Source organism: Falco peregrinus, chromosome 8 (genome assembly GCF_023634155.1).
Source record: "Falco peregrinus isolate bFalPer1 chromosome 8, bFalPer1.pri, whole genome shotgun sequence".
In the NCBI taxonomy this organism is placed as follows: domain Eukaryota; kingdom Metazoa; phylum Chordata; class Aves; order Falconiformes; family Falconidae; genus Falco; species Falco peregrinus.
The window spans coordinates 7,197,524-7,224,528 of record NC_073728.1 but is presented as its reverse complement, the minus strand read 5'-3'; the positions used below and the strand labels follow the sequence as shown (position 1 = coordinate 7,224,528).

Sequence of the window (27,005 nt, the reverse complement as noted above, 5' to 3'; positions counted from 1 at the left end):
GTTATCTGTCAGCCAGTGAACTCTGCCATTTCTGCCATTTACGTCAGACATTCAGCTTTCAGAACACCCATAAGTCAGCCCAATTGAACTCCCAACTTCACAAGATTAATTAACAAGAAAATGCACTGGGTGAATGTCTCTTCTTTGGCTTCACCAAAGGAATGTGGAGCAGCCGAGTACCAGGGGCAACAGACTTTTCATCTCCCACTGCTGATGGCTCAAAAAACCTCGATATTCTGCTCGAAAGCTGTAAGCTCCAAAGCAAAGAGACTGGTACAAGGAGGACAAATCCGGCTGTACCAGCGGACTCCATGGACACCAGTACAGGGTCTCACAGGATGAAAGCCACCATGTCCGCTGACTGCAGTGAGATCTGAGACTTCACTTTTGACTGAGGTTTTTGCATCTCAAACACTGGTTTACGCACCTCAAAAGTGGGAGAAAACTGGAGTTCTTGTTCTGCTCCTTCCTCCCAACAAACCATGGCCCATCTCAGAAGAAACCAAAAGGAAATATGCTTCTTTTACCAGTTTTGAAGTAGGTTTGTAAGAACCAGGGCAGACAACCTTCCTGGCTGAGCAATTCAGCTTCAGTCCAGAAACCACCAACGCTAGGTAGGAAGAAACTCAAATTAAATCAGGCTGCTGCATGACTACTTCAACTGAGAGATGGGGCTTACAGATGTCCAAGCTGCTGTCTGAATTTGTTGACACTACCCACCTCTCTGCACGCAGATTTGTCCTCATCATTCTTGGAAAAGATCTTGAATTGAGGCTGAGGAAAGTCACCTCCCACCCTCCAAAGACAGCAAATACTCTGATCATACTAAAGCTTTCCCTAGGGTTACTTCTGTCAGAAGTTTTGCAGGATACAGGTCTAAGTCTTGGAGCCAGCTCCATGAAACAGAAAAACGAGGCAAGGTCACCGAAAAAGAACAGGAAGCCTTCCAGAAATAGCAAGAGAGCACAGTACAATACATTCAAGTAGTAACAAGGCACAAAATGTTCAGTCTGGTTTTTTACCACCAACTGTACCCAGCCGCAGCTTTCTAAGATGAATAATTCTATCATGTCAAAATACAGACAGAGGTGGACACCTGGTATCTCCTCGCTTTTTAAGTTTCTCTTGAAAACGATGCAGGCTGTAAGAAATGGGCACTCTGCAGAAGAGCGGCACAAAACTGAGCGAAGGGAGTCCCTCTGCACTGGCTGCAGCAGGCAGGAAGGATGGAACAGACACGCTCAGCAACAGGAGCTGGGGTATGGGGGATGTGGTAAAATGGAAGTCTGCCCTTCCAGAGTCCAACATGAGCAGCAGGTCACAGGGGAAAGGGGATGCTTTGCAGGAACCAAGGCACTACCCTTCAGCGTCCCTAACCTGGGGGTATGGGGAAGGTGCTACCTAGTGCAGCTACAAGGGTGAAGCAGATGACACCAACCCCATCAGTGGATTTGAAACAAGCACATTTTTTCCTGTAAAGTAGGAACTGTCATGGAGAGGCCACCAAAAAGAGGCTCTAGGCACTGTCAGAGCTACACTGAAAGCAGCCACGCTAAAAGACAATGTGATTTGTGCCCAATGAGCTATCCTACAAGCAAACCTGTCATTCCAAGGGCAGGTGGCTCCAAATGAAAGCAAACAACAGTTTCTCACTTTAGCATCAACACGACAGTTATTAAATGTAGTCATCTTTGGGGGAAAAAAAAATTACATTTGCTTTACAGCATTACAAAATCTATCCAGAAGATTCCCTGCAAGACTTTTACTCTCCAAAACAAATATAAGGAGTGGCCAGAGAGTTTGACCCCATGTCTCCCAACACAGGGCTAACACCTCAGATGCGTTACCACCTCTCAGTCAGGGCTTGGAAGCTATGCTGATGAAAAAAAAAAAAAAAGTCATCTAAAACCAGCAAAAACTAATAAAACCACTTCATCAGGCTTTATCTGAACATTGCTATATATATAAATCCAATATCTGAAAACATTCCACATATTTTTATTTACTGGCATAAAGCCATTAAGCAGCATAGCATACTGCTAACTGTAGGAAATCGCTGTACTGTTAAAAGAAAAAACAAACCAATTTCAGAATCCCTCCTCAGTGAACATCTTTACAAAGCTCCTTTTGCTGTTGCTAATTAGATGGAAAGCCATGACTTCTCTGAACACCCTGTATACATTGCATGTACAGCCTAGCACCACCTCTGGTACTGATGCACACAAATATCCTTTTCTCAGATGATGGGAAAACCGGGAATAGCATTGTGTGACAGAATTAACAAGTTTGCATGTCTCCAGGTTAGGATTTCAGGTCCATGAGGAGCTGTGAGGCTCAGCTGCTTGGCTGTGTTGCTATCCCATCACCATCAGGACTCTTCTGGTGTCTGTTGTCATGTGCTAATGCTGACGTGCGTCAGCATCCTGAATAAGTTTCCGGCTTTAGCTATAAAACAGCCAGAGCTGGGAAGAGCCCTGCTCTGAGCTTGGGCAGCACAGGGACAGAAGAGATTAACCGCACTACCCACCACATCCTTCACTCCTCTGCTGAGCTCACACCTCCCAAGGTGCCTCTCGCCCTGCCAAAGTGCGGATTCTATCCCTCTTCAATCATCTCGCTCCGGCCCTTGACCAGGAGGCAAATGGAAAAGCTTTTGGTAACTTCCAGCTGATCTTGGCCGGGAATGAGTGACTCACAAAGGAAAAAATTCACTGCCGATTCCTTTGCAATCAAAGGTCAAGGAAAGCTCACACTGGGACCTGTGGAGAGGCTTTCCACCGCCTCACCAGCAATGACCCAGACGCCAAGCTCCTTATTCCATCATTGTTTTTGTTTAGGAAGGCAGATTTGAAGGCTATAAATATTGTTACACATCTGGCGAGGCACGATGGAGCGGAAAATCTGTCTCCCTGAAGGTAGGCAGCTACAGGAGAGAGGAGCTGTCACCCTTGCCTCCAGCCAGCCCGCAGCAGCCTCTGGTGCTCATCAGCTCTGGCTTCTTTTCCCGCACCACTTTCAGATGTCAAGCCTCAGCAATCTGCAAAGCTGCACTGGAGTTGTGAAAGACAGTTTTCCCTATTTCCGTATGGTGTGAAGTCTTCATAAGGCTCGGCTTATTTTCCCTAAACATGTCAGGGTTTTCTCGTCTGCATACAACGATCCCGCTCCCTCCATGTGCCGAGCTCTGTGTCCATCATCTTCTTTTCCATATTATTTCACTTGTAGCCTAGCTCTCCAAATTGCAGAGTCTTCTGGAATTTGTCACCTTTATGTGGAAGCCATATCTTCCAAAACACAATGTCTATAAAAGCAAGGACTGCTCGGGGGGACACAAGGGAACGGATCACACGTGCAGGCAGGACTGCAGCCATCCCATCATCTTCTCCTCTTGCACTAGGCCAGAGGATTAAAACAGGCAGCCGGAATAAAAATAAGTTCTGGAAAATGCCAAAACTTCAGATTTCAACAGGAAAAAGTTATCTACTTGAAAAGAAAAACAAGACAGACATTTCAGCATTTTTCAAGCCAAATTTCATTTACTTAAGACGACCTTAAGATGTTTCTTACACTAGTGCTTTGCTTGGGGGTGGGAGAGATGTTCCCCTCTACTTAGTTCACAGCGAATCAGAACAGTTCCTCTGCTCACAATGACACCACAGTAATAGAAGAAAGAAAACAAACATAAAACATGACTCCTCCTGTACTAGCTAAATGCATAAGATGTAAAACAAGTAAGCTCTTAAAACCCTCATAGCGTTGCTTGCTGTAACTTAGCAATGCTGGCTGTATATGTCTGCCCAAAATACAGAAGAGCTGCTTAAATGCATCAAAACTATTTTTTACTTTTTACAACAGATGTCCAGCCACTGTATTCCTGTTGACAAAACTATTCAACATCTATAGGTGGAAGACTACAAAGGTACTTAAACCTGAATGTCTTGACAAAAGAGGGATCCAATGCAATATTTGCTGTGCATGCGTAACTGTACGGACACGCTGCTCTACTATATCCAAAACATGCTTACTATCTAGGAATTCTAAGCGCTAGGATTTAGAAACAGGCGTAAGGGTAAAGCACAGAAAATGCTGCTCAAGTACAGGAACAGGTGAACAAATAAATCGGAGAATCCTAGAATCATGTAGGTTGGAAAAGACCTTTGAGATCATCAAGTCCAACCAATAGCCCAGCACTGCCAAGCCCACCACTGAACCGTGTCCCCAAGCACCACAGCTGCACATCTTTTAAACCCCTCCAGGGATGGTGACCCCACCGCCCCCCTGGGCAGCCTGTCCCAGGGCTTCACCGCCCTTTTGGTGGAGAAATGTTCCCTCACACCCAACCTAAACCTCCCCTGGCGCAACTCGAGGCCGTTTCCCCTTGTCCTGTCACTCGTTCCCAGGGAGAAGGGACCGACTCCCACCTCGCTCCGGACACGCTCCAGCCCCTCCGCGTCCCGCCTGACGTGAGGGGCCCGAAGCTGCCCCGGGGCCCGAGGGGCGGCCGCACCGGTGCCCAGCGCAGGGCACGGTCCCTGCCCCGGCCCTGCCGGCCACGCCGCTCCGGACACCAGCCAGGGCGCTGCCGGCCGCCTCGGCCACCCGGGCAGGCCGGGGGCTGGTGCCCAGCCGGCCCCAGCCGCCCCCCCGGGCCCTTTCCCCCCGGCCCTGCCCAGCCGCTGTGCCCCGGCCTGCGGCGCTGCCTGGGGCTGGGGTGACCCGCGGGCAGGGCCCGGCGCTGAGCCCTGGGGACCCTCACACGGTGGCCTCGGGCCCTGGGCCCGGCCTGCGCCCTGCCCCTGCACAGCCCCCTGCCCCGGGCAGCCCCGCGCTCCCCCGCACGGTGCCACCCCAGGCTGGCTGCGGGGCCACCACCCCCTCGCCCAGACCGTCGATAGAGGCGTGAAGCAGGGCCAGCCCCAAGCCCCAGGGAGCCCCGCATGTGCCCGGTGGCAGCGGGATGTGACTCCATTCCCCACGGCACTGCGGGCTCAGCCACGCCGGCTCTCACCCAGCGCAGAGCATGCCCGGCCCGGCCGCTTTCCCCAGGAGATGCTGTGGGAGACTGCACCAACGGCTTTGCTGAGGCCCGGGCAGACACCGTCCACAGCAAGCCCCCTCTAGTCATCAATCATTACATACAGTCTTAACCCACAGAAATCTGGGCTGGTGTAGGTTCCCCCAAGCCTTTTCTTACCCAAAGTGAGACTTCACCTCCACCTGAAGAAGAAACTTGGGAATGAATGTTTGTAAAAGTGATGGAGAGACGACACCTTCATTACAATACCGCAAACCCGGGCTACAAACCAGTTCCAGCTGAAGACTCACACTACATCGCTCAGCCTTAACTATTGCTGCATACTGAACACCTCACTTTGGAGACAAGACTAATGAAATTCTTAATCTCATCAGTGACGCCATAAGCCAATCATCAAATGAAGCTAACTTATTTTGAGCTCCCAAAGAGGATGTCAAGAGTTTGCTGTTTCCTTCATGTATTTAGTCTAAAGATTCAGTGTTTGCGTAAACAGAAAAGATGACAGACCGCATCCCCATGCCAGACATGCCCAGCAGTAGCACAACTGCTTAGACCGTTCACAAAACAGGCAAGTTTGCATGCTGTGCTCTCCCTGCCCATGGCAGCAAAAGATGAGAGAAGCAGTAGAAAGCATTTCCTTGATCCAATTTACGTGCAAGAGCAAGGCCCCCCTTGCACGTGTTGAGCAGCACGGTGTGCATGCGTGTATGTGCACACATGGGATGTTTACTAGGCACCCTGAGGAGCTGTTTTTTAAAAAACACGTGAATTTCTCCAAAAAGAGCTCTGCATCTGCATTTAGCACTATTTCCATACCAAATTTTACAGTTCTAGTGCTTCACTTACACAGGATGAATGTTTTTTTTATTCCCTTTAATATCTCTCCTTGCTTTTTTCATGAGCCATAAAGGGGCTGGACAGCTCAAAGCTCAATTTCCAAATATGAGATTATAAATTTTAGTCCTCTGGATAAAATAATAGCTTCTCTGCACCTACAGTCACTGGACTTAAAGTTGCCAGTTTCTGAAAATTGGTTTAACCTGAAAGCCACCTAAATGTTGGCTGCCTTATGAACAAAAATGCAAGAAGTATGTTTTCACAAAGAAAGTGCATCATAATTACATGTCGGTGTATGGTTTTAGGTTTATTTTCTTTGTGAGATAGCATGTGGTTTATGTCAATAATGTGCTGTTTTATTTTTAAAGCAATTCTGGTCACAATGACACACTTCCTCCTATTGGAGATCACCTTGCAGGTCATTCTTTTCATACAGGATTGTATCATTCCTATTTTAAGTTTTTCATCTAGCCACGCTTAAACATTCAAGGAAGAACTTAATTACCTAATGGTTTAGATATACTGTGCTAACTGGCTTCTCAAAATCAGATCTCTACTTCCTTCTAATGCAGACTTTTACCAGAATCGGTCATAGCTTTAACATAAATGAGAGCAAATATTTTCCTATCATCAGTGCTTTGAGCTTGTCCATTAAATCTGAATGACCCTTTCTTATTTTTGATAAGACAAATACCCAAATGCACAAGTAATTACAAGGAAATAATGGAAACATTTGTCACAGAAACTTCCCATTCTTTCTTCTTGAACGTGCTACGTGAACCACAGATGCCATCACAGTTCTTATACTGTTTGTGCATGAACACGTACATACAGACACGTGTGTATGCTTACGTAACTACATGCATACAGGTGCATATGTACACTTATAATGTATACACACATATGAGTGTATATCTAAGTGTGTTTACACACATACATCTCCCCACGCCTTTGTCCTGAAGAGAACGCAGAGGGCCCACTAAGGACACAGGCATTTGCTGTTAATCAGTCTTCAAACAGTAACTGTTCTTACAAACCGAGGCTCATATCTGTGTTTGAAAAGTCTGTAAATAATACACCATTAACTTTTAATCCTGTCTTCCCCACTCTGACATGTATTTTGTATTAAAATGAAAGTTATATAAGGTTGAATTGAGGTTGCTTTTTAATATTACATTAACGCTATTTACCATGTGCAGCGCTAATCCCCCTTTGAAAAGAGAGCATATTAGCAATTCTGAAAGCTTATGTTACCATAGCAATAGTCTATCACTGTGAAATATTTATATAATGTCTAACATTTTCACTATGCAACAGCCATCTTCTAAACTGTACTTCCTACTTATCCTGCGCATTAAGTTTACTCTCCATCCCGTGCGACAGAGCCGTGCACAGCACCCGGCCGGTGCCTAACTTGCACTGTGCAACTCTGAAAAAATCTCATGGTGTGCAGACATACCCGCACCCGTGACACCTGCGGAGACACTAGGGTCCAAACATTTGGTCTGCACCTTGCACCAATGGCATATGCCCAGCACGTTTATATTCTACTCCCAAAGATGTGATATTAGTAACACGTGACCTAAAAGCCCTCCCATTGGGTTAAATTCTACTGAAATTTCCCAAATCCAGGGAAATCAAGCCACCTGTTGGCAGTGAGGCACAGGACTTCTGAATATATGCAGACAGGTGGATAACATTTAACATGACAGCAGTTTACCTTGCTTCCTCTCCTCCACTCTATCCCCCTTTTACATCTGGGTGCTCGCATCCCTTTACAAAAGACCATTCTCTAAACAGGAGTTACCAAGTCCACCACAGTATCTCTAGCCCCAAAATAAATTAGTCTGTGCATCTCCTCCTTGTGAGGAGATGCTTTCACACGCCACCCAGCACAGGGCTGCCCATCACTTACTTTGATGTGCTCATGCAGCTGGGCCTCGTGCTGCCGGGAGAGCTGCTCGTGCTGCCGCTGGAACTCAGCGATGAGGATCTGTCTCTGGATCTGCTGTTTTTGCTTCAGTGCCAGGAGCTCCTGCTGCAGTTGCTGCTCCCGCAGTGTCGGCTCCGTCACAGGCATGGAAAACTGGTGGTCCAAGCGCAGATCCATTGGGACTGAAGTCGGTGCAACTTGCAAGGGCAGTGCTGTGGTCACATCAACTATGTGAAAACACAAGAGGAGCGATAAGTGTATTTCCCCTTCACACAGGGATCTAAGTCTCATACTGTGCCCAGCAAAGACCTTGAGGAACCATGGACTGAATCAAGAACACCACCATTAAACTTGCACCATTTTTTTAAATGATAAAAAAGCATGACAGGAGTTCAGAGTTCAAGAAGTTTTCCTCCAGCCACCATCTCCTATAAATGTGTGCTTTCTAAAAGCAAAGGACTTCAACATCACCCTCCTTGATACCGTTCATACCATTCTATGTATATGTGTTCAAAATGTACACCTCTGTTCCACACTTCTAGCATCACTTGAAATAAGAAGGATAAAGATTAATCTAAGACTTCACAGAAAGGATCAGTCTTGACTTACAATGGATCAACTGACTCCTGTGGTCAGGAACACAAGGGTCTCAAATTTAAGAAATTTATGCAGAAAAACACTATGTGCAGTACCCTTTACAACCAGTTCTGGAAAGAAGCTTAGCCAAAAGCTAACGGGTAATGAAGCATCTAGGAAAAATTGTTAAGTGCTTTGGTGACAGACTAGACTTACGCACTGCAGCCACCAGAAAGGTGCCAACGGGTCTCACAGGCAGCAGATGCAGAGCAGAGCAGGCAGTGATAGGAAGCAGGTGCCCCAATGGTGACTATGCAAAGACTTGCCTGTCACTTAAACACCAAGTGGGACAAACCTGGAGCACAACCAAAACTAAGGCAGACAACAGTACGTGTACCAAGAGATAGATGTATGCTACAGGAAGAAAAAAGGGAAAACTATCACCTTGATTATCTGTATGGTAAAGATCAGTTCTTTGCCTACAGAAAAAGCATAACCCTGAAGACAAGAGGCTTGTCGTAAAACAGGGCAGCAGCAGACAACTACAAAAAATACTTCTGCAATAACTGAACTCAGCTTGTTTCCACAAAAAAAAAAGAATTTCTGCCATCTCATGAATGACTAAAAAATTCTAAATTCCACCTGAATGACAGTTCTGCGTTTCACACGTACTCCATACATTTGCCACATTCAATGCGTCTCTCTACAAGGCAATCACTCAAGTAACTCTTCCCGTACTTTTGAATGATCATCATCTGTAGAATGAAAAAGGCTAATCCTTCAAAAACATTGACATTCAAAAAACCTGGAAAATAAAGATTGTGGGTTTTTTCCTTGGTTGACTGAGGTTTTTATTTTATCTAGCATTTTATTTTTTAATATTTAAGATATGTTTGTGCAAAGTTGGAGGGAGCATCAGTAGCATCACCGAAGCTGGATCACATCTGCTATGACATCTACTCCACCTGAAAGAGTTACCCGGGCTTTGCCCAGGAGCCTGCAGCTCCTGCGCACGCCTGGGGAAGGCTATGAGATCTCACGGGGGTAGAGATGCTGTGCTATACAAAACCATAGGTACCATGAGGCCAGCCCCAGCAGAACAGACATCCTTCCAAAGCAAAGGTAAAGGCAGTATTACTACACAAAAGCTGATTTCTCCCTGCCTACAAATTAAGTAGCTGGTGAAATAAACTCCCAATTCAAAAGGAAAAAGCATGGAAAACATTTAGGAACTGTAAAAGGCTTAAGGAAAAGTTTTACTAAGATGCACTGCCAGCTTTTAGCACCTATATGTTGCCCATGAAAACAGTACTTGAAAAGGAACTTTCATTTTATACAAAATTAAACTCATATTTCACTTCAAGCCTGATCATTAAACCCTAGGTCTGATTTCAGCCACCTCCTCAAGGATGTGAGAGAGGAGTGCAGAGTCCTTCCAAGCAGCGTGTCCTCAGAGGTCACCTGGAATCAACTGTAATTGTTAGAAATAAACGAGGACCCTGCACTGAGCGCGGCACGCAGCCCTGCTCACACAAGCCACTTCACTGTCTCCCTTCTGTGCCATTGCCCAGAGCTCTGAGCACGATACCCAGCAAATGCCCATGCCTAACCTCTGTCAGGACATTAGCATCATCAACCTCAGAGAAACAGTTTTAATAGGGTTCTCCCCAAATGCTATCCATTTATTTCTTTGGCAGTAACTGAGAAATGCATAAAAAGCTGATGCTGGTAAAATCTGAAGCTACATAAAGCACAGGTGCACAGAAAAATAAAATTAAAATGTATAGAGGAGTAATTCAGAAAAATCTGGGGTGTTTTGCCCGGCTGCCAAGGGCAAAGACACAGTGCAGGGACAGGGACCACTGGAAAGGCAACTCCATCCTAGACAGTGGCTCCTTGGAAAGGGGGATGTTGGGCAACGTGGTGGGGTTTTAAAAAGCACAGCCAGGCCAAAGCTGCTGGAGCTCAAGAGGGAAAACAAACGGGGTGGGGGGGTGGAAAGGAGAAAAAATAAACTATCACATACCAAGAGATGAATGTAGAAATTTTGCTCAGTCTCCACAAGACCAATTTCAGGGAGAACATCATCACTTCTTCAAAAGCAGAGAAATATTGTTTAGTAAAGAAATTACAGCTTAGTGTAGGAAATCGAAAGCACGGTAAAAAAAATAATCATTGCTTTTATTTGAAAATAAAGATGCAAAAAAGAGGGGAGAGAGCGTTACAGAGAGTAACTGTCTCTGAGCTGAGAGATCTGAGTTGAGTTTCTTAACCTTTCTGGAGAAGAGAGACCATGGTTTTGTGTGCCCCACAGTTGGTTGTTCCTCTGGAAAGCCCCGGTGCCCAGGCACTGTGAGGCTGGGAAAGCAATGCCACCCACCCACCCACCCAGGACCTCAGCAGACACCTGGTGCCCTGCCACACTGTCCCTCCTGCCCAAACACCCTGCGGGCAAGTCCTGCCTGCACCCACACAGTGCAGGGGCCACCTCCCGCTCCCCATCACTGGCTCCATCACATACGACCCCCCAAAGCAGGCAGCAGGGTTGCAGGAGCACAATACGTGTGGAAGTGCAGCATGCTTCCCCCTCCCTACGCTCAGCTTATGCCAGGGAGGAGGAGACTTTTTTTTTTTTTTTTTTTTTTTAAATGGAAACATTTTCTGCAAAAGGTCACATTACTGGAAGTGTTGCTATTTTTCAGCCCACAAGCTCTTCCCTCCACTTCCCTATTGTTTTCCTTCCTGTGGCCTTTTCTCCACTCCCTTCTCTCCTCCGCAGGACCAGAGCTGGGATGTCTTGCCACAGATCGCCAAGCCACAGCCAGGGATTTCAGGGAAAACACCACGCTCTTGCCTATAGATAAGCATTCAACACTCCAAGCAACATGCTCCTAAACCTTCCTTGGTAACGGACGGTGCTTTCCTACGTGGTTGGTACCGTGGTCAGCCCCTTCCCATTCCTGCCCACAGAGCATCCCTATGGCAACTGCTGCAGCCACTCACACAGAAAAAACTCTTCATCTGTTTTCCCCGCACGCGAGTGGGAGCTGACAGCTTGAAACCAGCCCTGTGGAGGCTCTCTCATTTCACAGACTATTGCTTCAGAACCTTCTCAACTTAGATGCAACGCTTTAAATTAGATCCAGGTTTGCCATGATTTCAGAGTGACAGACCATTTTGGATTCCTCCAGTACTGCTCACGCTCAGGCAATCCCATAAGGGCCCTGTATCTATAAGGTACCGGCCCTAGCAGCACGATATATGGGGCAAAGGAGGCAGTCCAAACCCATCAGGTGTCCCAAAGACTGTGGGAAATGGGACATGTCCTGGAAAAGTAAGAGAGTAGAGTTTCCACGTCAGCAAAAATCCCCTTACTATGCTGGATGTATATGGAAAATGAGGGGGGAGAGCGAGAGAACAAAAGAAAGTCCTAATGTGTACTAACAGGTATTTGTACAAAACAAACAAAAAAGCCCACAAAAAGCAATCCACCTTCAAGAATATGATGCAACATGGCTATCAAAATTCCACTTTAACCTTCTGCAAATGGATATTATAACCTGAGCATTACTAATGTAATCACCGTATGTTACGAAATATGCACAGTAACTATTCGTGGAATAGCAGCAATTTTATTGGGTGGCAAATCTAGGGGAACTCCATGGACGGCCACAAGATTTCACCAGGGGCAGCAGCTTTCCAGCACTAATTAGTTCCACCTTTAAAAGAAGCGGAAACAGATCTGCACAACTCTGCTCGGTCCTACCCCACCAAATCAAACCCCTAGTGTTCACTTCAACCTAAGGACGCAGACACACCTGACCACCAGCAATGCACGGAATCCACGTGGAAATGTTACCCAGGCAAGTGCTGGACATGGACACGAGCACTGAGTTGCTGGAAATCTATTACTCCTCCTCTTCCCAAATTTATAGACAAATCCCCCAGAGCTCCAAAACTCCCCGAAGATAGTCTTGAGTATGATTTAATGCAACTTTATAGTCCCCAAGGCTCCAGGAAAGCTTGAAACAGTTAATCCTAGAGGATCAAATCCAATGAGTCAGTAAACTAAACAGCGCAGCGGGCTCTGTGAATCACAAGCCTTTTAAATGCATTGACTATTTTTATGTCCAGCCAAAGATTTCTGAGCACCTGGCAATAACATCTCCCATCTTTTATACATGTGGACTAAAGGTCAGCGTTACTGATACAGAGGCAGCAGTCACTCTCTCCCGCTCACCCGGTCTCTATGTAAATCTGCTTATCTTCAATATCGCTCACTGAATTTGTCAATGCTCTTTAGGCTAAATGCAATTTTCCTTGAAATCTGCCTGTGTTTTCCTACATGCACCTTTTATGATCCAAACACCGTGTTTTCTAAAAGCAGAAAGTAAAAGCTTTACAACATGTTAAAATAAATCCAACTTCAGCCAGAAGGAACACACCACTACCTGCGATCATTACTGCTTGTGATAAATGACTCCTCGTAAGAGCCTTAACTTGCACCGTGGTGGGTAACGGTCCTGAGAAAACTTGATGAACCTCCCATTTCCCATCCAACGGGACTCATGCCCCTGAAACACCCAATGTGCGGGCACAGGGCGCCAGCTGCAGAGATCGCGACCACAATTCCCATTCAGTCTCGGCGGAGGCTGCGTCATCCCTGACTCTTACTATTTCAGTCTCAAAAAAAACCCCTATTTGAAATGCCATGAGTTGCCCACAGAAGCGGCATGTGCTTCTGACCTACAGAGCCCTCCCGAAAACAATAAAACCTTCTCTGCTTAATGAACACATCATCAAAACAAAAAAGCCTGTATTCTTATGAATATTTTATGGTAGACTAGAAAATTGCTTTTATAGGTTCTGCCTTGAGAACATATTAATACAATCAGATTCATGACGTTAGCAAAACACAAAGACTATATTCAGACTTCTAATGAGAAATGCCAAACTCATGAATTAGAAGACAAGATCGCGATTATGAATAATAAACTATCTCATGTTCTCCCTGCTTTTTCCCTCCCTGTAGGAACAGAAGGAGAAAACAGGAGGATATTTTTTTTTTTTTACCTAGGCATGCACAGATTAGGGTTTTTTTTAGTTTTATACCAAGTTAGAAACACTCTGCTGGTTTTTCCCTCCCAAAATAAATGAAACATGGCTATGCATCAAAGACTGCCTGTATGTTGTATGTTAATTAAGACCTAAAATCATTCTAGTCCCCATTGATTGCCGGCACAGAGCGGCCTTGTGGTTGAGATTGTAAATTCAGCATCTCGCAGCTTGCCCATAACACTGCTGAATGGAAGTTATCTTAAACACATTTAAGTTGTTAAACATACCTGCTGTAAACCTGAAATCGAGGGTGCATTTCCTCCAAAAAGTGTTTGACATTAAAATCATTTCACATAAAGGCTGCAGATAAACACATTATCAGAGAAGTCATATGCTGAATATCTTCCACGCTCTAAAATGAAAAACAACTTCCACACAAGTACTGAGCATTTTGGAAGGGATTAAGGGAAAGTGACACTACTTAAATATCTGCATACATAGTTAAATAAAACTAACAGTGATTTACTTCCCCTTCTCTGATATAGCATTTTCATGCAAGTCCTTAAAGGAAGAAAACGTAGCAGGACTGAGTCCTGAAAACACACTAAAACGATGTTAAAACAAAACTTCAGTACCAGACAGACATGGGATATTTGAAGCAAAGATTTAAATTCAGATCTTGTTTCAGCGTAACCTTTACTTAAGGTGAACTTTAGAAATATTTCTCAAAGTAGCTTCTTTCAAAAATCAAATGCTTTTTTCCAGAAAGAATCTTTTTTTTCTTTTTCTGGTTTGTTTTTTGTTTAAATTTAGGCAGCCCAGAAAACTGCCTCTCACATTTGAAATACATCACCTTCAAATGGTGAGTGCATGAAACATTTTCCCTGACACCTCCCTCTCTCCGGCACAGAGCGAGTCCCACTGAATTTGCACAGCTCCTTCCCAGCCGCCCTGCTCCTCTTTACTCGGCAATTCCCTTTGGCTTGAAGGGAGAAATCGCATCACCCTCCTCAAATCTGCTGCAAAACCTGGGGATGAGTGTCTGGTCAAAGCTGGAGGAAGAAAAGCAGGACCCTCCCGGCAGCCCCAGTAGTATATAAAGTACTGACATACCACCAGGTGTCTGTGACAGAGCAAGCTTAGGAGGCAGAGTGCACAAAAACCCGATAAAAGAGCATTTCGGCTCCTACAGTAACTCCATAGTCCCTGGTGCCTTTCCAAATCGCCACACACCAGGGAAGGGATGCTCCTCTGGACGGCTGTGGCTGAACGTCCCTGGCCAGCGCTTTCCAGAAACCATTGACTCAGCTTCTCCCCCCTCTCCGCGCTTGGGCTTTATTTCTAACTAATGAGTTCGCTTTCTAATTACTGGTGTGCAAGCGTTGCCCTCCAGACAGATTCTGCCAATAGCGGCACATCAGCCTTTGAGTACACACAAAAAAATAAATCTGAAAGCAAGAGCCTGTGCTCAGCAACCCCAAGCTCTCGGCTGCTGCCGCTGGAGACAGCCCCATCCTGCCCCACTGAACCAGTGCCATCCCAGCACAGCACAAACTGCAGGACACCGAGCAAATGTGTGCACAGATCTCCCCCTCTAAGCATGATTTTCAGCTCGTTTCATCCCTGGGCAGAAGCAAAAATCATGTGTTCATTCCACAAACTTTATTTCCTGGGGGCTGCCCTTGCTGTCTGGCAACAGCTTTAATTTTTTTATTTTTTTTTTAATCCTATATTTTGCAAAGCCTTCAAATGCCAGGTCGTTGCCAGCAGCAATGACTTCGGCATGTCAGGAGCACAGTGCAGGCAGGCTTCAAAGCCTCGAAACGCCGTTTCTAAAACCCACCGCCTTCATTTTGCTTGAAATCAGCCTCGAAAGGAGGCAAGATGCAACTGCTCGCTCCAAGCACGGCCGAGGGAGCGTTTGCGGTGATTTATTCTGAAAGAAAGACTTGCGTTAATTTGAGCTAGTTGCTAGATTATTATGAATCAAGTCATCGTCATCCCCACCGCGATCTGCCTGCTCTGCCCGTGCAGTGCTGGCAGCAGCGGGCAGGGGTGCTGGCATCCCCTCTGCCAGCCGGCACCGTGGCTGGGCAGCCAAGGCACTCTTTTTCCAGCAGGGCTTCCACTTCCGAAAATGTCAAAACTCACCAAAACACAGCGATGGTGAGATCAGAGCTATTAATAGAAACAAGCTACTGCAGTATCTGACTGCAGTGCCAGGATAAAAGAAGCATATTTTGTGTGTAAAGCGGAACAAAGCGGGCGAAGACATGGCAAAGCAGCCTCGGAACGCCTGACATTTAGTCGGTTTTAATCTACAGCATGCTACATGCCCTAAATATAAGCAGAAATTAATAGGCAAAGGGAAAAACAACCCATGTTACCCTGTATATTCAGCTTATTCTCTAGAAAAGATTTCACCAGGCTGTGCTAGAGGAGCCCCAAAACTTGCCCAGGATCCCGCACAGGCAGCAGGAGCAGGAGGTCTTGGTAGGGCAGCACCCAGGACACCAACATCCTCTGCAGCACATCACAAGCATCGTATGGGGACAGGATGAAGACATGGTCCTGCCACGCTCCCCCGCGAATCTGTACCATACCAGGGCAAAAGAAAAGATGATGTGCAGAGCTGGAAAAAGCGGGGTGCTGCAGGGCAGCAGGGGGGACTTCATTATCTCCTCTTTACTTAACTCTTACCTCTACTCTCCCAAAGGCAAGGACCAGGATCCCAAGGGTGTTTATTTTGGGCTAAAATTACGCAACAAGTTTAAGCATCACAGTGCAGCTAGCCTGAAGGACAGCGAGGTGCAGGAGTCAGACCCGTAGTATTTCACTCGGAGATCAGAAGGTAGTCCTCACTTACAGGGACAAGCCAGTCCTCTGTTCACAAGTCTGTGAAGAAAAGCAAGCTGCAGCAGCGCTGGCGATGGAGCCGTCCCTCACAAGCAGGCAGGTCAGTACACCGCAGTCGCCGGTATTTTTCATAGCTTGCTACAGAGCTGCGTGGGTGAATGCAAACGCAGCCTGGATCCTTTCTCGGCACACAAGCTAGGAGTAAACAGCAGCTGAGGTTTCCTACAAGCACCACACATGCTGCAGTTCAGCAAGGGCTGGAGTCATTCCCCGCTATGAGAATATTTCATGCGGCATGAATGGGAACCAAAATTAATCATCGCATCACCCATTGAAACACACTGTGAGGCACTGCACCGTAGGCAACAGATGGAGCTTTAAATGTCACTCACTCATTCATTGCAAAGAAACTTTTTGCTGATTACTACTGAGACCTGAAGACACGATAAGGGCGCAGTGATTCTGGATTTCTATAACCAGATTTTTTGATCCTAATACTTTCCCTGAAAAGATCTCATTAGCATTTATTGGAAACCTACATACAAATTTTATTCATTATAAGAAACCAAAACTTGAAGAGCAAGTCAGTTATTCTACTTTTTCCATCTTAGATTTAAAACATTTAAAAATGTCTCTTTCCTTGAAGAAAAGGAAAAAACACCAAACTACATCAACATCAGACAGAAAACAGTATTTTGTAGCGTATTCCTGTTCACAGCCTCAGAGCAGTGTATCAGAGTTTGGAAAAACGTAAACTTCCTTGGCTAAATACGTGGATCTTACAAGCCAGCTGCTTTTCTGACGGTCCCATCTAAAGCATGGCAAATGACTTCAGCACTCTTGACTGGGGGCCACAGCAGCACCCTGATCTCCTGAGCACCTTCAGCAGGATTCCTGCTGCAGCAGCAAAGCCAAACACTTCACAAATAACACAGGGCAGCACCAAACACACAAGTCCTTCATGAGAATGTGAATTGTTCATGGCACAGCACATATTGAGAAAGCCAGGAAGAAAACCTTGATTGCACAGACGTATCCAACAGATGAGCCTGTGCAGGATAGAGAAGCTCCAAAGGGAGACATTCATGTTCCACCACCTCGTTTTCAATCATTATCCTACTCCATCGTCTTGTTTTAATCAACAACATCTTTAACAAATGAGCATCTTGCATGATGCCAGTGCTTTTAGTGAAATTAAAGATCATGGCATCAACAGAGTCAGCTTGGACTACTACTTACTTTAAACTTCATACAATTGTGGTAAGCCTTTCCTTGCATGCTGGGAGGTAGACAACCAAAACCCCTATGAGTTTCCAGAGGAAAAAGCATCTAAATAAATAAACACCAGAAAACAAAACAAAAAGTATATATCCCTTCTTAAAAGGCATCCCAGGGAATATAATTTCACCTGCCTCCTTGTTTCAAGCATTATCTGGCAATTGAACCTTTTTGATCCATCTGTCTCACTGTGGGCACAAAAAACTCCTCACCTTACCAGATACCCAAGACAAAAAGGCAGGTTGAAGGAAGCTCTGATACACTTCTGAAGGGAGAAATCTACATGGGTTTCTCATATGCTTCTCTCTAGTCTCCCTATGAACTTCCTTCAAGGGAAAGTGATACTTTAGAGAAGAGAATTCAACGTGGAGGAGATGGAGCAGGATCCTGCAAGTCTCATCCTGTCCTGAGATTGCACATAAAAAACTCCCCAGGAGGAAAACAAAGTAAAAAATCTACCCAGCTAGATAGGCATGGGTGAGTTTGAGGGATACACAGCAAATGTGGGGTTATACAAATACCTGGACGTTCTTGCAGGGTTCCCTCTGGAGCCTGCAAAGTGGTGGCCCCTACATCGGCAAGAATACAAAAGCGAGCAGACAAACTAGTGACAGAGCAGGAGAGCCAAGAGTTAAAACCGTGAACTTTCAGGATGAGAGCAGACATCGCATCTCCTCGCTTGGGTGGATCAAGGAAGAATTGTTTTCCCATTATAACTCCTGTCAGAGCACAGTGGTGCCATTCACGTAGACAGAGGGGATCCCGGGGCAGAGTGGGCAAGATGATGTGATGAGAACTGAAGCGAAGGTTCGCTTGCAAGTAGAGACGGTGCCAGCTGGTGAACAGCCAGGCCGTTTGAAAGAGTTGTGTGATAAAAGGAGTTATGGCTATGAGGAAATGCTGTCAGCTTCCTAAAGACATCGAGAGGAGCTGGGAGATCAAAGTCACCTATCTGCTGCTGAGAAGGAAGGCTGGTCCTCTGCCAAAACCACACAGAGAACCCACGGCCAGCCCCTGCTCTCCCGCGCCTGCCGCGTCCTACCAGCTTGCGAGGTGAGGGAAGGGAAATCGTTATGGAGGGAAGGGAATCGTTATCGTTACAAAGGAGAAAAAGCAGCAGCACAAACGTTGCTGAAGGCAGGTCTGGGCACCACCAAGGAAAGCTGCGCAGCGGAGCAGCAGTCACTGGGATCAGCAGCTGGTGACGCCACCAGAACGGGAGCTCTAACAAACAGCTCAAGATCTAACTTCCCGATTTATTTTGAAATTAAGCCATGCTATGTTAACTCCCCAAGATCAAAAGAGAAGGCAAAACAAAATTCTTAGAAATTACCTGTTTCATAGTATATGCCGTAATTTTACTAAAAAGACATATTCTGCTCATTTCAAACAACAAATAAATGGTTAAGAACAGGCTAGTAAACTCATTTCTGTCACCAGTCAATGGACCCCCAACTGTATGGATAAGCCCAAAAATGTGCAATGCAATTTCCTCCATCATGAAAAAGAAAAAAGAAAAAAAAAAAGTCAAAGCAGCAAACCCAGCACCTAAATAGTAAACTGTAAAAGGAAAGCGTTCAGCGGCTCTCAAAAAATCTCATGGATTGCTCAATGGCTGCAGTGTTTTCAGCAGTTTGTTAGAAACCCAGACCCTGGTCCAAGAAGAGAAGCATGTGTTCAAACAGGCAAGTAGCCCACAGCTTTCTGTAGCCCCTCTCTCAGGGCTATTGCTTTCAAATAATCTATATACTCAGGTACCTCGGCTGCATTAGGACCCAGGACGTTACTTGTTACCCATTCAAAATTATTAAGATGTACAGGGGGGGAAAAAACCCCAAACCATCACTATTTTAAGATAACGTTAAACACACGTAGTCTTCTAGAGAAATTCAGACAACCTCAAAGTATTCACATTCCACAACAGCACAGAGAAATCACACCAAAGCACCTTCTCATTTCTGCAAAACACACAGGTGTTGCCTTTCAGTTCCCTAATGCAAACACTACGAAACACTCAGAGTTAAGATTATAATAAAAACCCCACCTTTTCCTTTCCTTTCCTTACTTTTCAAGATGCATTAGGTAAAGTGAATATATTTTTAAATATAGCAGGCTGATAAAGGACTAAGAATAGTTAGAAAACCGTTTTGTTAAGGAAGCCCATTACTGTTAACGTGGGCTAACAGAAAGAGTAAGTCTTTCTGTTGCTATTACCAAAATCCTAAAGGACGATGGATTTTCCCTGCATCCCCCAGCCGAGCAGTACTCCGTGCACAACAAGGTTTCCCAACACCAGGGGCGACTCTCACTCAAAGCAAGCTTTTTCTTGGCTTTTATGCACAAACCACTGACATCAGCATGGCCTTTTAAATATGGAACAAAAACTCAGCACTCAGTCTGCTGAAAATACCCCCAGCCTTTTAAGACCGGAATATCATTTTCTTTTATCAGTATTGGACAGGCATTGCTTCTTACACACGTGGAGAGCCAGAGTGACCTACAGATGAGTTTTAATATAACGGAACCACAACAATACAATGATTAAGATCCAGGTTTAGTTATATTTATATATTTTTACAAGGCATAGTATTTTTTTAAACCCACTCTAAACTTGCCTTCTTAAGTAAAAAACAGGGTAGCAAGAAACATCTCTCTGAATGAATACATTTTTTTTTAAAAGACAACTGTATTTTGCTGCTACAAGCTTCTAAAATTAAAATTCTAATTTTTTTTTGATTAAAGGATGTAAGTTGGTTGCTCACCCGCTGTGTCTGTCAAGCAGCTTCACAAACGACCTGTTGCGCAGCATTTCAGAAGGCAGTGAAAGGACTGCCACCGCTGCCTGCCCATCCAATGCATGCAACTCTTTACACAACCAGTCGCAATTAAAAGGTCCCTGCCACTGAGAACCACACTTGAACGTCGCTAAACATTGCTTATATAAATCATAGGTCAAGCATTTAAAATAGCCCTCTCCCACCTTTCCCAACATCAACCAAATGGTGGAGCGCAAGATGGCTATCTCCCCCCCCCCCCCCCCCCCCCCAAAGATTGTCCTTCAGCTGGCGTAAGGAACACCACTGCCAAACACTCACCGTGTACAAATAAGGAAAAATTAAACGTACAATGGATGCTTTCTAAGGCTCACAAGAAAATTTTGCCTAAAACAACCGCAAACAACCACTTTTTCCCCTCCTGCATCCTTATTATATATTAGATGCCCTACCCCAATTGAAGAGCAATGACCATGACACTCCCGTGCCCCTCTAGGGCTTGGTAGAGAAGATGGACAAGGAGGACAGCCCGTGTTCCCTCACTCCGATGCACCGGCACAGAAACAGCACACCCTCACCCTTCTTCAAACAAGGGTGGATGAACGAGGACAAACACCCACACAAGTTCCCACTTCCCTCATGCTTCCATCGTACTTTCATCGCCTTCTCTGTGGTATCTATCACTCTCAAGAGCTTCAGCAGCATGCATAAAGTAAAAGACTGGCATCAGCTGGGTACAGAAGTTAGAAAGTCATCTTTATGTTGACTCTGCTGTTGGAAGCTACCTAACTGAGCAGCATCCTAGCTGGAGACAGATCGTTCACAGCTGTATAAAATTTGGGTTATATTACATCTACACTACATCTACTACAACCAAAGCAAGAGGTGAACAAGTCTTCCCTCACTGCTCCAACGAATAAAGAAATTCTGATTTATGTCGCTTAAAAATGCAAGTCAGTCCTTTAGCAAGCTCCATTTAATTGTAGCTCATACAAAAATGGTGTTTTTACCATGGTTTTGAAATAATTAATTACAAACATCATCGTAGCTAAACTTGGACTCTGTCAAAACACTTCCACAAAGAGTTGTTTTTCTTCTGTGGAATATAAGAAAGTTCAGGAGGGTTCGCCCATCAGGTTCCCCTGGTAAGTTGTTTCCTTAAAACAAACCTTGAATACTAAAGCATCTCCTTTACTGACTGCTACTACCTGCAGAGTAAAATATCTTGCTCCTCAGGGATCTGGATTCCGGTGCGAGCTCCTGCGCAGCACCCAGCCTGACCACAGGGCCATAGGGGAGTGCGTTTGCCAGCAAAAATAACACTCAAATCACAGCGTGCAGCTAAAGAACTTCAAAAGTAAATTGGTAAAACCAACGATACAGACTGGCACAGTCTCAGTGAATTAAATACTCTAATTTATGAAATTTTAAGAGTTGTACCTAGTGTAAGTCAGGTTGATCGAAGGACAGGGCAGACATCAGTGAGTTTGGGAACCCACAGCTGAACTTGACTGGGAACAGGGACCTCCTGGTGTGGGAGGCAGGCACTGCTCGTGGGCTCCTTGCTGCATTCACGTTTCAGCTCCACATCAGAAGAGCAGCAAGTAGATGGCTTGTTTCTGTTGGGCACCTACTTCCGACTGTGAAACCTGGACTTAACTACAGGGTTTCTGAATAGTGGGAAACTGATGCCTACTTACTTATGTGGTAGGCTATAACTCTGCTCCAGATATGTTCAAGCAACAAACTTCTCTGCCTAGGGATTGACTGTAGCCTGGTTCTTCCACAAAAAGCAAGATGCTGTGAAAAGCCCAAAGGTGAGAGACTTAAAAATATCTAAGGATGGAGATCCTATATGTATCCTTATCGAAAATAAAGCAACGATGACTTACTTCTTAGAGCATCTGAAAAAGACAAAGACTTTGGACAGAACCTGAAGAGGGTTCAGTGATTCAGCTGACCGAGGCTTAAGAGGACATTTCGTTACAGAAGAGAAATGCGGACAAAAGGCTTTCAGAAAACTGGAAGAGATAAAAACGACATCCAGACAGGCAACTGAGGAACAGCTACAGGAGGCAAGCTGAAAAGGAAGGGTTTTAAAAGCAAGTTTAAGGAGGCTGAAGTTGATTCAGTGGTAACTGGAGACAGGTAGAGATGGAAATTATTCACCTATCACTTCCTTGAAATAGTACGCACCCCCTTGCTATTACCAAGAAATGAGGCTACCCAAGAATGTCAGTGGACAGTCATTTTTGCATTAGGGTTGCTTCCAGAAGCCCCACAGCGGGCTCCCACATTTGTGCTAGACACTGAAATGTATGGCTGGAGCCGGCAACAGTCCTGAAATGCTTCTCAGCTGAAGACAAAAGGCTTCAGGGAGGAGGACAAGGCTGACATGAGGCAGAACTTGCACTGATGTCTCCCTTCACATCCCCCCTTTTTTTTTTTTAAAGGTCTGGAGAAGGATTAGTATGAAATTCCCCAGCCATTTGAAAAAAGAGAAACCGGAGTGGCAGAGGAGCAAAGGCTGGGTACAAGCAGAGAAGGCACCAGCCTGAAGCAGGAGGCAAAGGGCACAAAAGCAGGACTGGGTGAGGAAAACCAGTGCGACACAGTGACTTCGGATATGTCAAGTCTTTCCCCACAATCTCAGTCCCTGCTGTGATCAGCACTAAGCACACCCTGGGTAAATCCCAAATCAGCAGCAGGGATTTTACAAGCTGCCAGCCATTTTCTAGATTACTTTTCCCATTGCTTCAAACAAAACCATCAGTGGTGGGAGTTGTGCCTTGCCAGAGTATTATGTCGGCATGACAGCACCCAAATGCCCACCTTTGGGTCTGAGAAATGGAGAAGGCAGCGGTCTTCTGCATGCACTCTCAACTCAGCACCTTCATTGGTGAAGACCGAACAGCAACGCATCTGGGAAGTTAACAGACTGCCATCTCTCTTCAGATTAGGGAATGCACAAAGGACCACAGGCATGATATGGCTCCTTAGGGTCTGTCTTCAGACTCTGTATCTCTTTTTATAGCACTCTGCAATAACTAAAACATGATGAAAATGGGACATTCAGTTCTTGCATTCGCTTCAATATTCCTACACAAAAAAATGTTTCAAAGAAGGTATCCAAATCTAAACAGATAATCACTACCAAAACCTTCTTTTGATAAAATTCTTCTTTCATACCAATACAGAATTAATCCCTTCTTCTTCATCAAGCAAATCACATTTTACATGAATAGCATTTTATTTTTAGGCCACTTTAACAATGCACTGTGTATTCTACAGATTCATCCCTCAAGTCTATGAGCCCATTCTTAACAAATGTTTTCCATGAAATGTTAGAAAACCATTTGCATACAATCACTTTTTTAATTTTTCTTTTGTACAACATTAAGTTGTACCTATTGCCTTTGTAGTGCCATTCTGGTTTAAAGCCACCAACATCAGTTTTTGTTTCTAGAACACATCAAATTACTAGAAACACTAAGTCAGAAACTTCTCTCATTTACAGTAAATATTTTATAAAATTACTTCTCCTTAATGTCTTGTTATCTCAATGTGCTAAGTCATTTAAAGAAATTCTGGTCTTAAGGTGTGAGGTTTTTTCTTATACAGCACAGAATTCATCCAATAAAATGTGTACCCAAAAGATTACAGAAAGAAGTCAACCTTGCAAGGAAAGCCAGACCATTTGAAATACTCATAAAACAAAACAGCATGTGTGAAAACTAACTGCTTAGCTCTCTTTAGAGCATCATCGTCTGAAAAAAGCAATTCTTGTTCATAAATCCTAAAAATAGAGAGAGAGCATAAAGGGAATTTTACTTCTAAATAGCACTGATAAAAGCTTATGGTTCCAGTAACTGGTTTCTAAGATCTCTGTTGAAGAACTGGAAGACTGCAGAGAAAAGACCACCGTGGCTGTAAGACAGCAGGGAAGACACTGCCATGAAGAACGGCAGCTGGGTGAGGCCACCAAAACTGCAAAGCCACCGGGTTACAAGATGTGAACACCAGCTAAAACAGAAATGTCAGGTGCTCACAAGCTTCAAGGCTGCAGTAAAAGGCCTCTCCTTCAGCTGTGAGAAGCAAGCTTAACTGAGGCCAAGTTAATTGCCAAGATGCTTAAAGGCCATAACTACTACCAAGAGGAGTGGTGGATCTTCCCCCTCTCAGTTCACAACTCTGCCTTGCCAGACAACAGCCTTTTGGCAAACAAGGTACTAACCTAAATGTTTCTGGGTGGCGTTTAACTTCAAACACGGGAGGAAGCCAGGTGAGGTGATCTAATGGCATTTTGTGAGAGACCCCTTGTGTATAGTTGCCAGAAAATCCCAGACCATGTGTCTCCTGATGTGCCAGAAGCCCACATCTGGAGGCCACACAAAGCTCTTGTGCCCCACAGGGCGCAAAGCCTATGAAAGCCCCTCTGCTCTCCCAGCTGATCAGCCAAAGGAGCCAACCCAAAGAACAGCACTTAGCTTTTCCAAAATGCCATTGTTACCATTTTTTTGTATACAGAAAGGTCTAGAAAAAGCCTGATTTCTGTGCATGCCTGTGCGTCAGACTGCCCCAACTATGAAGACAACAAGCAGAACTTAAAAGTACGTTTAATCCTGCGTCAGTGTTTCCATACTGAAATAAAGCTGTCTTAAATCACTACAGCCTAATCCTCCCGTGATATAGCTGGCTTTAATTTGCATGTTTCCACTTCACAGCCGATTTGCCTCAAGTTTGCTTTGTTCAAGGTAGCGGGCTCTAACTGCAGAGCCCAGCTTTGGTGGGTACCATGAGACAGCTCCAGATCCTCTCTACTGATCCCCAGCCCTGCGAAGAGCCTGGGAGATTTATTAAAGACTTCACAGGTTGTGCACGAGGTGCTCCGGGGTCCAGAAGTGACACTTGAAAATGGGGGAGGGATGAAGCTGCATGAGCTGTTGTTCCCTTGTGTCTTCAGTGGCTGGCTGGGTTGAGAAGCTCCCACCACACGTGCCCCCTTGGTGCTGGGATAACTGGCCAAACAACCGGATTTAAGCAGGATGCAGAAGCAATCTGGGTTAAGCACAGTCCCTCCCCACCAGCACGGAGGAGCTGGGTTACTGGGATGACCAGAGCGACGGATGCGGTTCTGCAAGGGGAGGCTACAAAACTAACTTACATCTGAGCACATAAGGATGTACACGTGAAAGGACTATTTAAAAAGCCCACTATTTGCAGAATGTGCTACAAGAGTAGCACGTTACTTAAGTTGTTGAGCCCCATTTTCAAGGAAGGGTAATATAAAGAGTACAAACCAGTGCTGTTTTCCACAAGACACGGAGGTCTTCAGACTGGCAGAGGCTATTTTAGGTGGTCTGCAGGAATAACGTCATTTACAGACAAAACAGAACTAGATAAACCCGAGCAAACACAGTTACCGGGAGGAAGAACCATTCGGCTGAAATACCTTACAGTCAGTTTGATCACCAGTGTGTATTTAGAGGACGCAAAATTCGTTCTTGGCCTTACCCAAACTTTGACTTGCTTGTATAATCATCACTTTGTCAGAAATGCCATCTCGGTATTTTTAGGTGACAGTACATTTGTTTGCACTGTACATTTCTGGTGAGCAAACTTGTTATATTTTTTAGGTCACTTGGTTTTACCATCTGCCTTGATTTATGCTTAAGAAAAGTGTTGTTTCTGAAATCCCTAGTGTCATACACAATTGTGAAGATGTCATAACCAGCAGCAGCTTGATTTTGTGTCATCCCGATGTAAATACTCATGGCTAATGGAAAAAAGTATCATCAAAGTACGAGAGCGGTACAAAGCATTTAGTGGTGTCTGTCCCCGAGTCCCCTCAGCCCTGCACTGGGTCAGGGTATGATTACCTGCTCCCCTGGTAAGGCTGGTGTGGGACAGCCTGAAGGTCAGCGCCAGCGTTGGGGACAGCCGATGCTCAACAGAGAGCACCCTGGGGAGATGCCTGTCCACCACCACCACCTCCTGCAGCAGGTAGCGACCTGCATGCAACCATGGCCATACCCATTCCCGGAGAGCCCCACAAGTGGGGACACAGGCAGATTATCTCCAAGTTAAAATAAAATCACAAATTCAGCGTTCTCTCCCAGAAAATACTTTCAAGGTTTGCACACCCTCAACCTTTCACAGGAAACAGCCTGCATCATCTTTTCATTCATAGTGCCCAAAACTTCACTAAAGACAGTTTTTAAAAGCTTAGCATCATGGTATGCCGAAAATATTAGTCCTGGGCTATAAATCAAAGTGGACACCCATGTTGCTTACCCTAAACTCAACACTTCTGCATACTGACATAGGCAGAAATGCAGAAGAGCGGTGACGTGCACCATCCTCTGCTTCCAGAGAGGACACAGAGGTAGACTTGGACAAAACCTACACAATAGTTTGGCAATGCTCTACAATGGGTTGTGGTTGTGTGGTGTGGTGGTTTTTTTTAAAAAAAACAACCACAAAACAAACCTTTTTTTAAAAAAAAGATTCCCACCATACACATCTATTCCCTGTATTTGCTTCTAGTTATATTAGCCTGCTAGTCCCAAATCTTTAAGACAATAACCAAAGGCACCTTTTACATTAGTATAAGTGGGGCTTCTATAAGCAGTTGCACATTTTTATTGCTTGAAGTCAT

The 27,005-nt window shown here is 45.1% G+C and overlaps 1 protein-coding gene across 14 annotated transcripts in view; it reads right to left on the bottom strand.

Moving 5' to 3' along the window:
• Positions 1-27,005, bottom strand: part of HDAC4 (histone deacetylase 4) — a 267,150-nt gene that overhangs the window by 116,565 nt on the left and 123,580 nt on the right. For 13 of the 14 annotated variants that reach the window (XM_055811564.1, XM_055811560.1, XM_055811563.1 and 10 more), the window contains one exon: positions 7,788-8,032. In XM_055811564.1, coding sequence (XP_055667539.1) covers positions 7,788-8,032 — 245 coding nt within the window. Of the gene's footprint in view, positions 1-7,787; positions 8,033-10,407; positions 10,475-27,005 lie in introns of all 14 variants that reach the window. The other variant, XM_027792348.2, reaches the window with a different exon arrangement.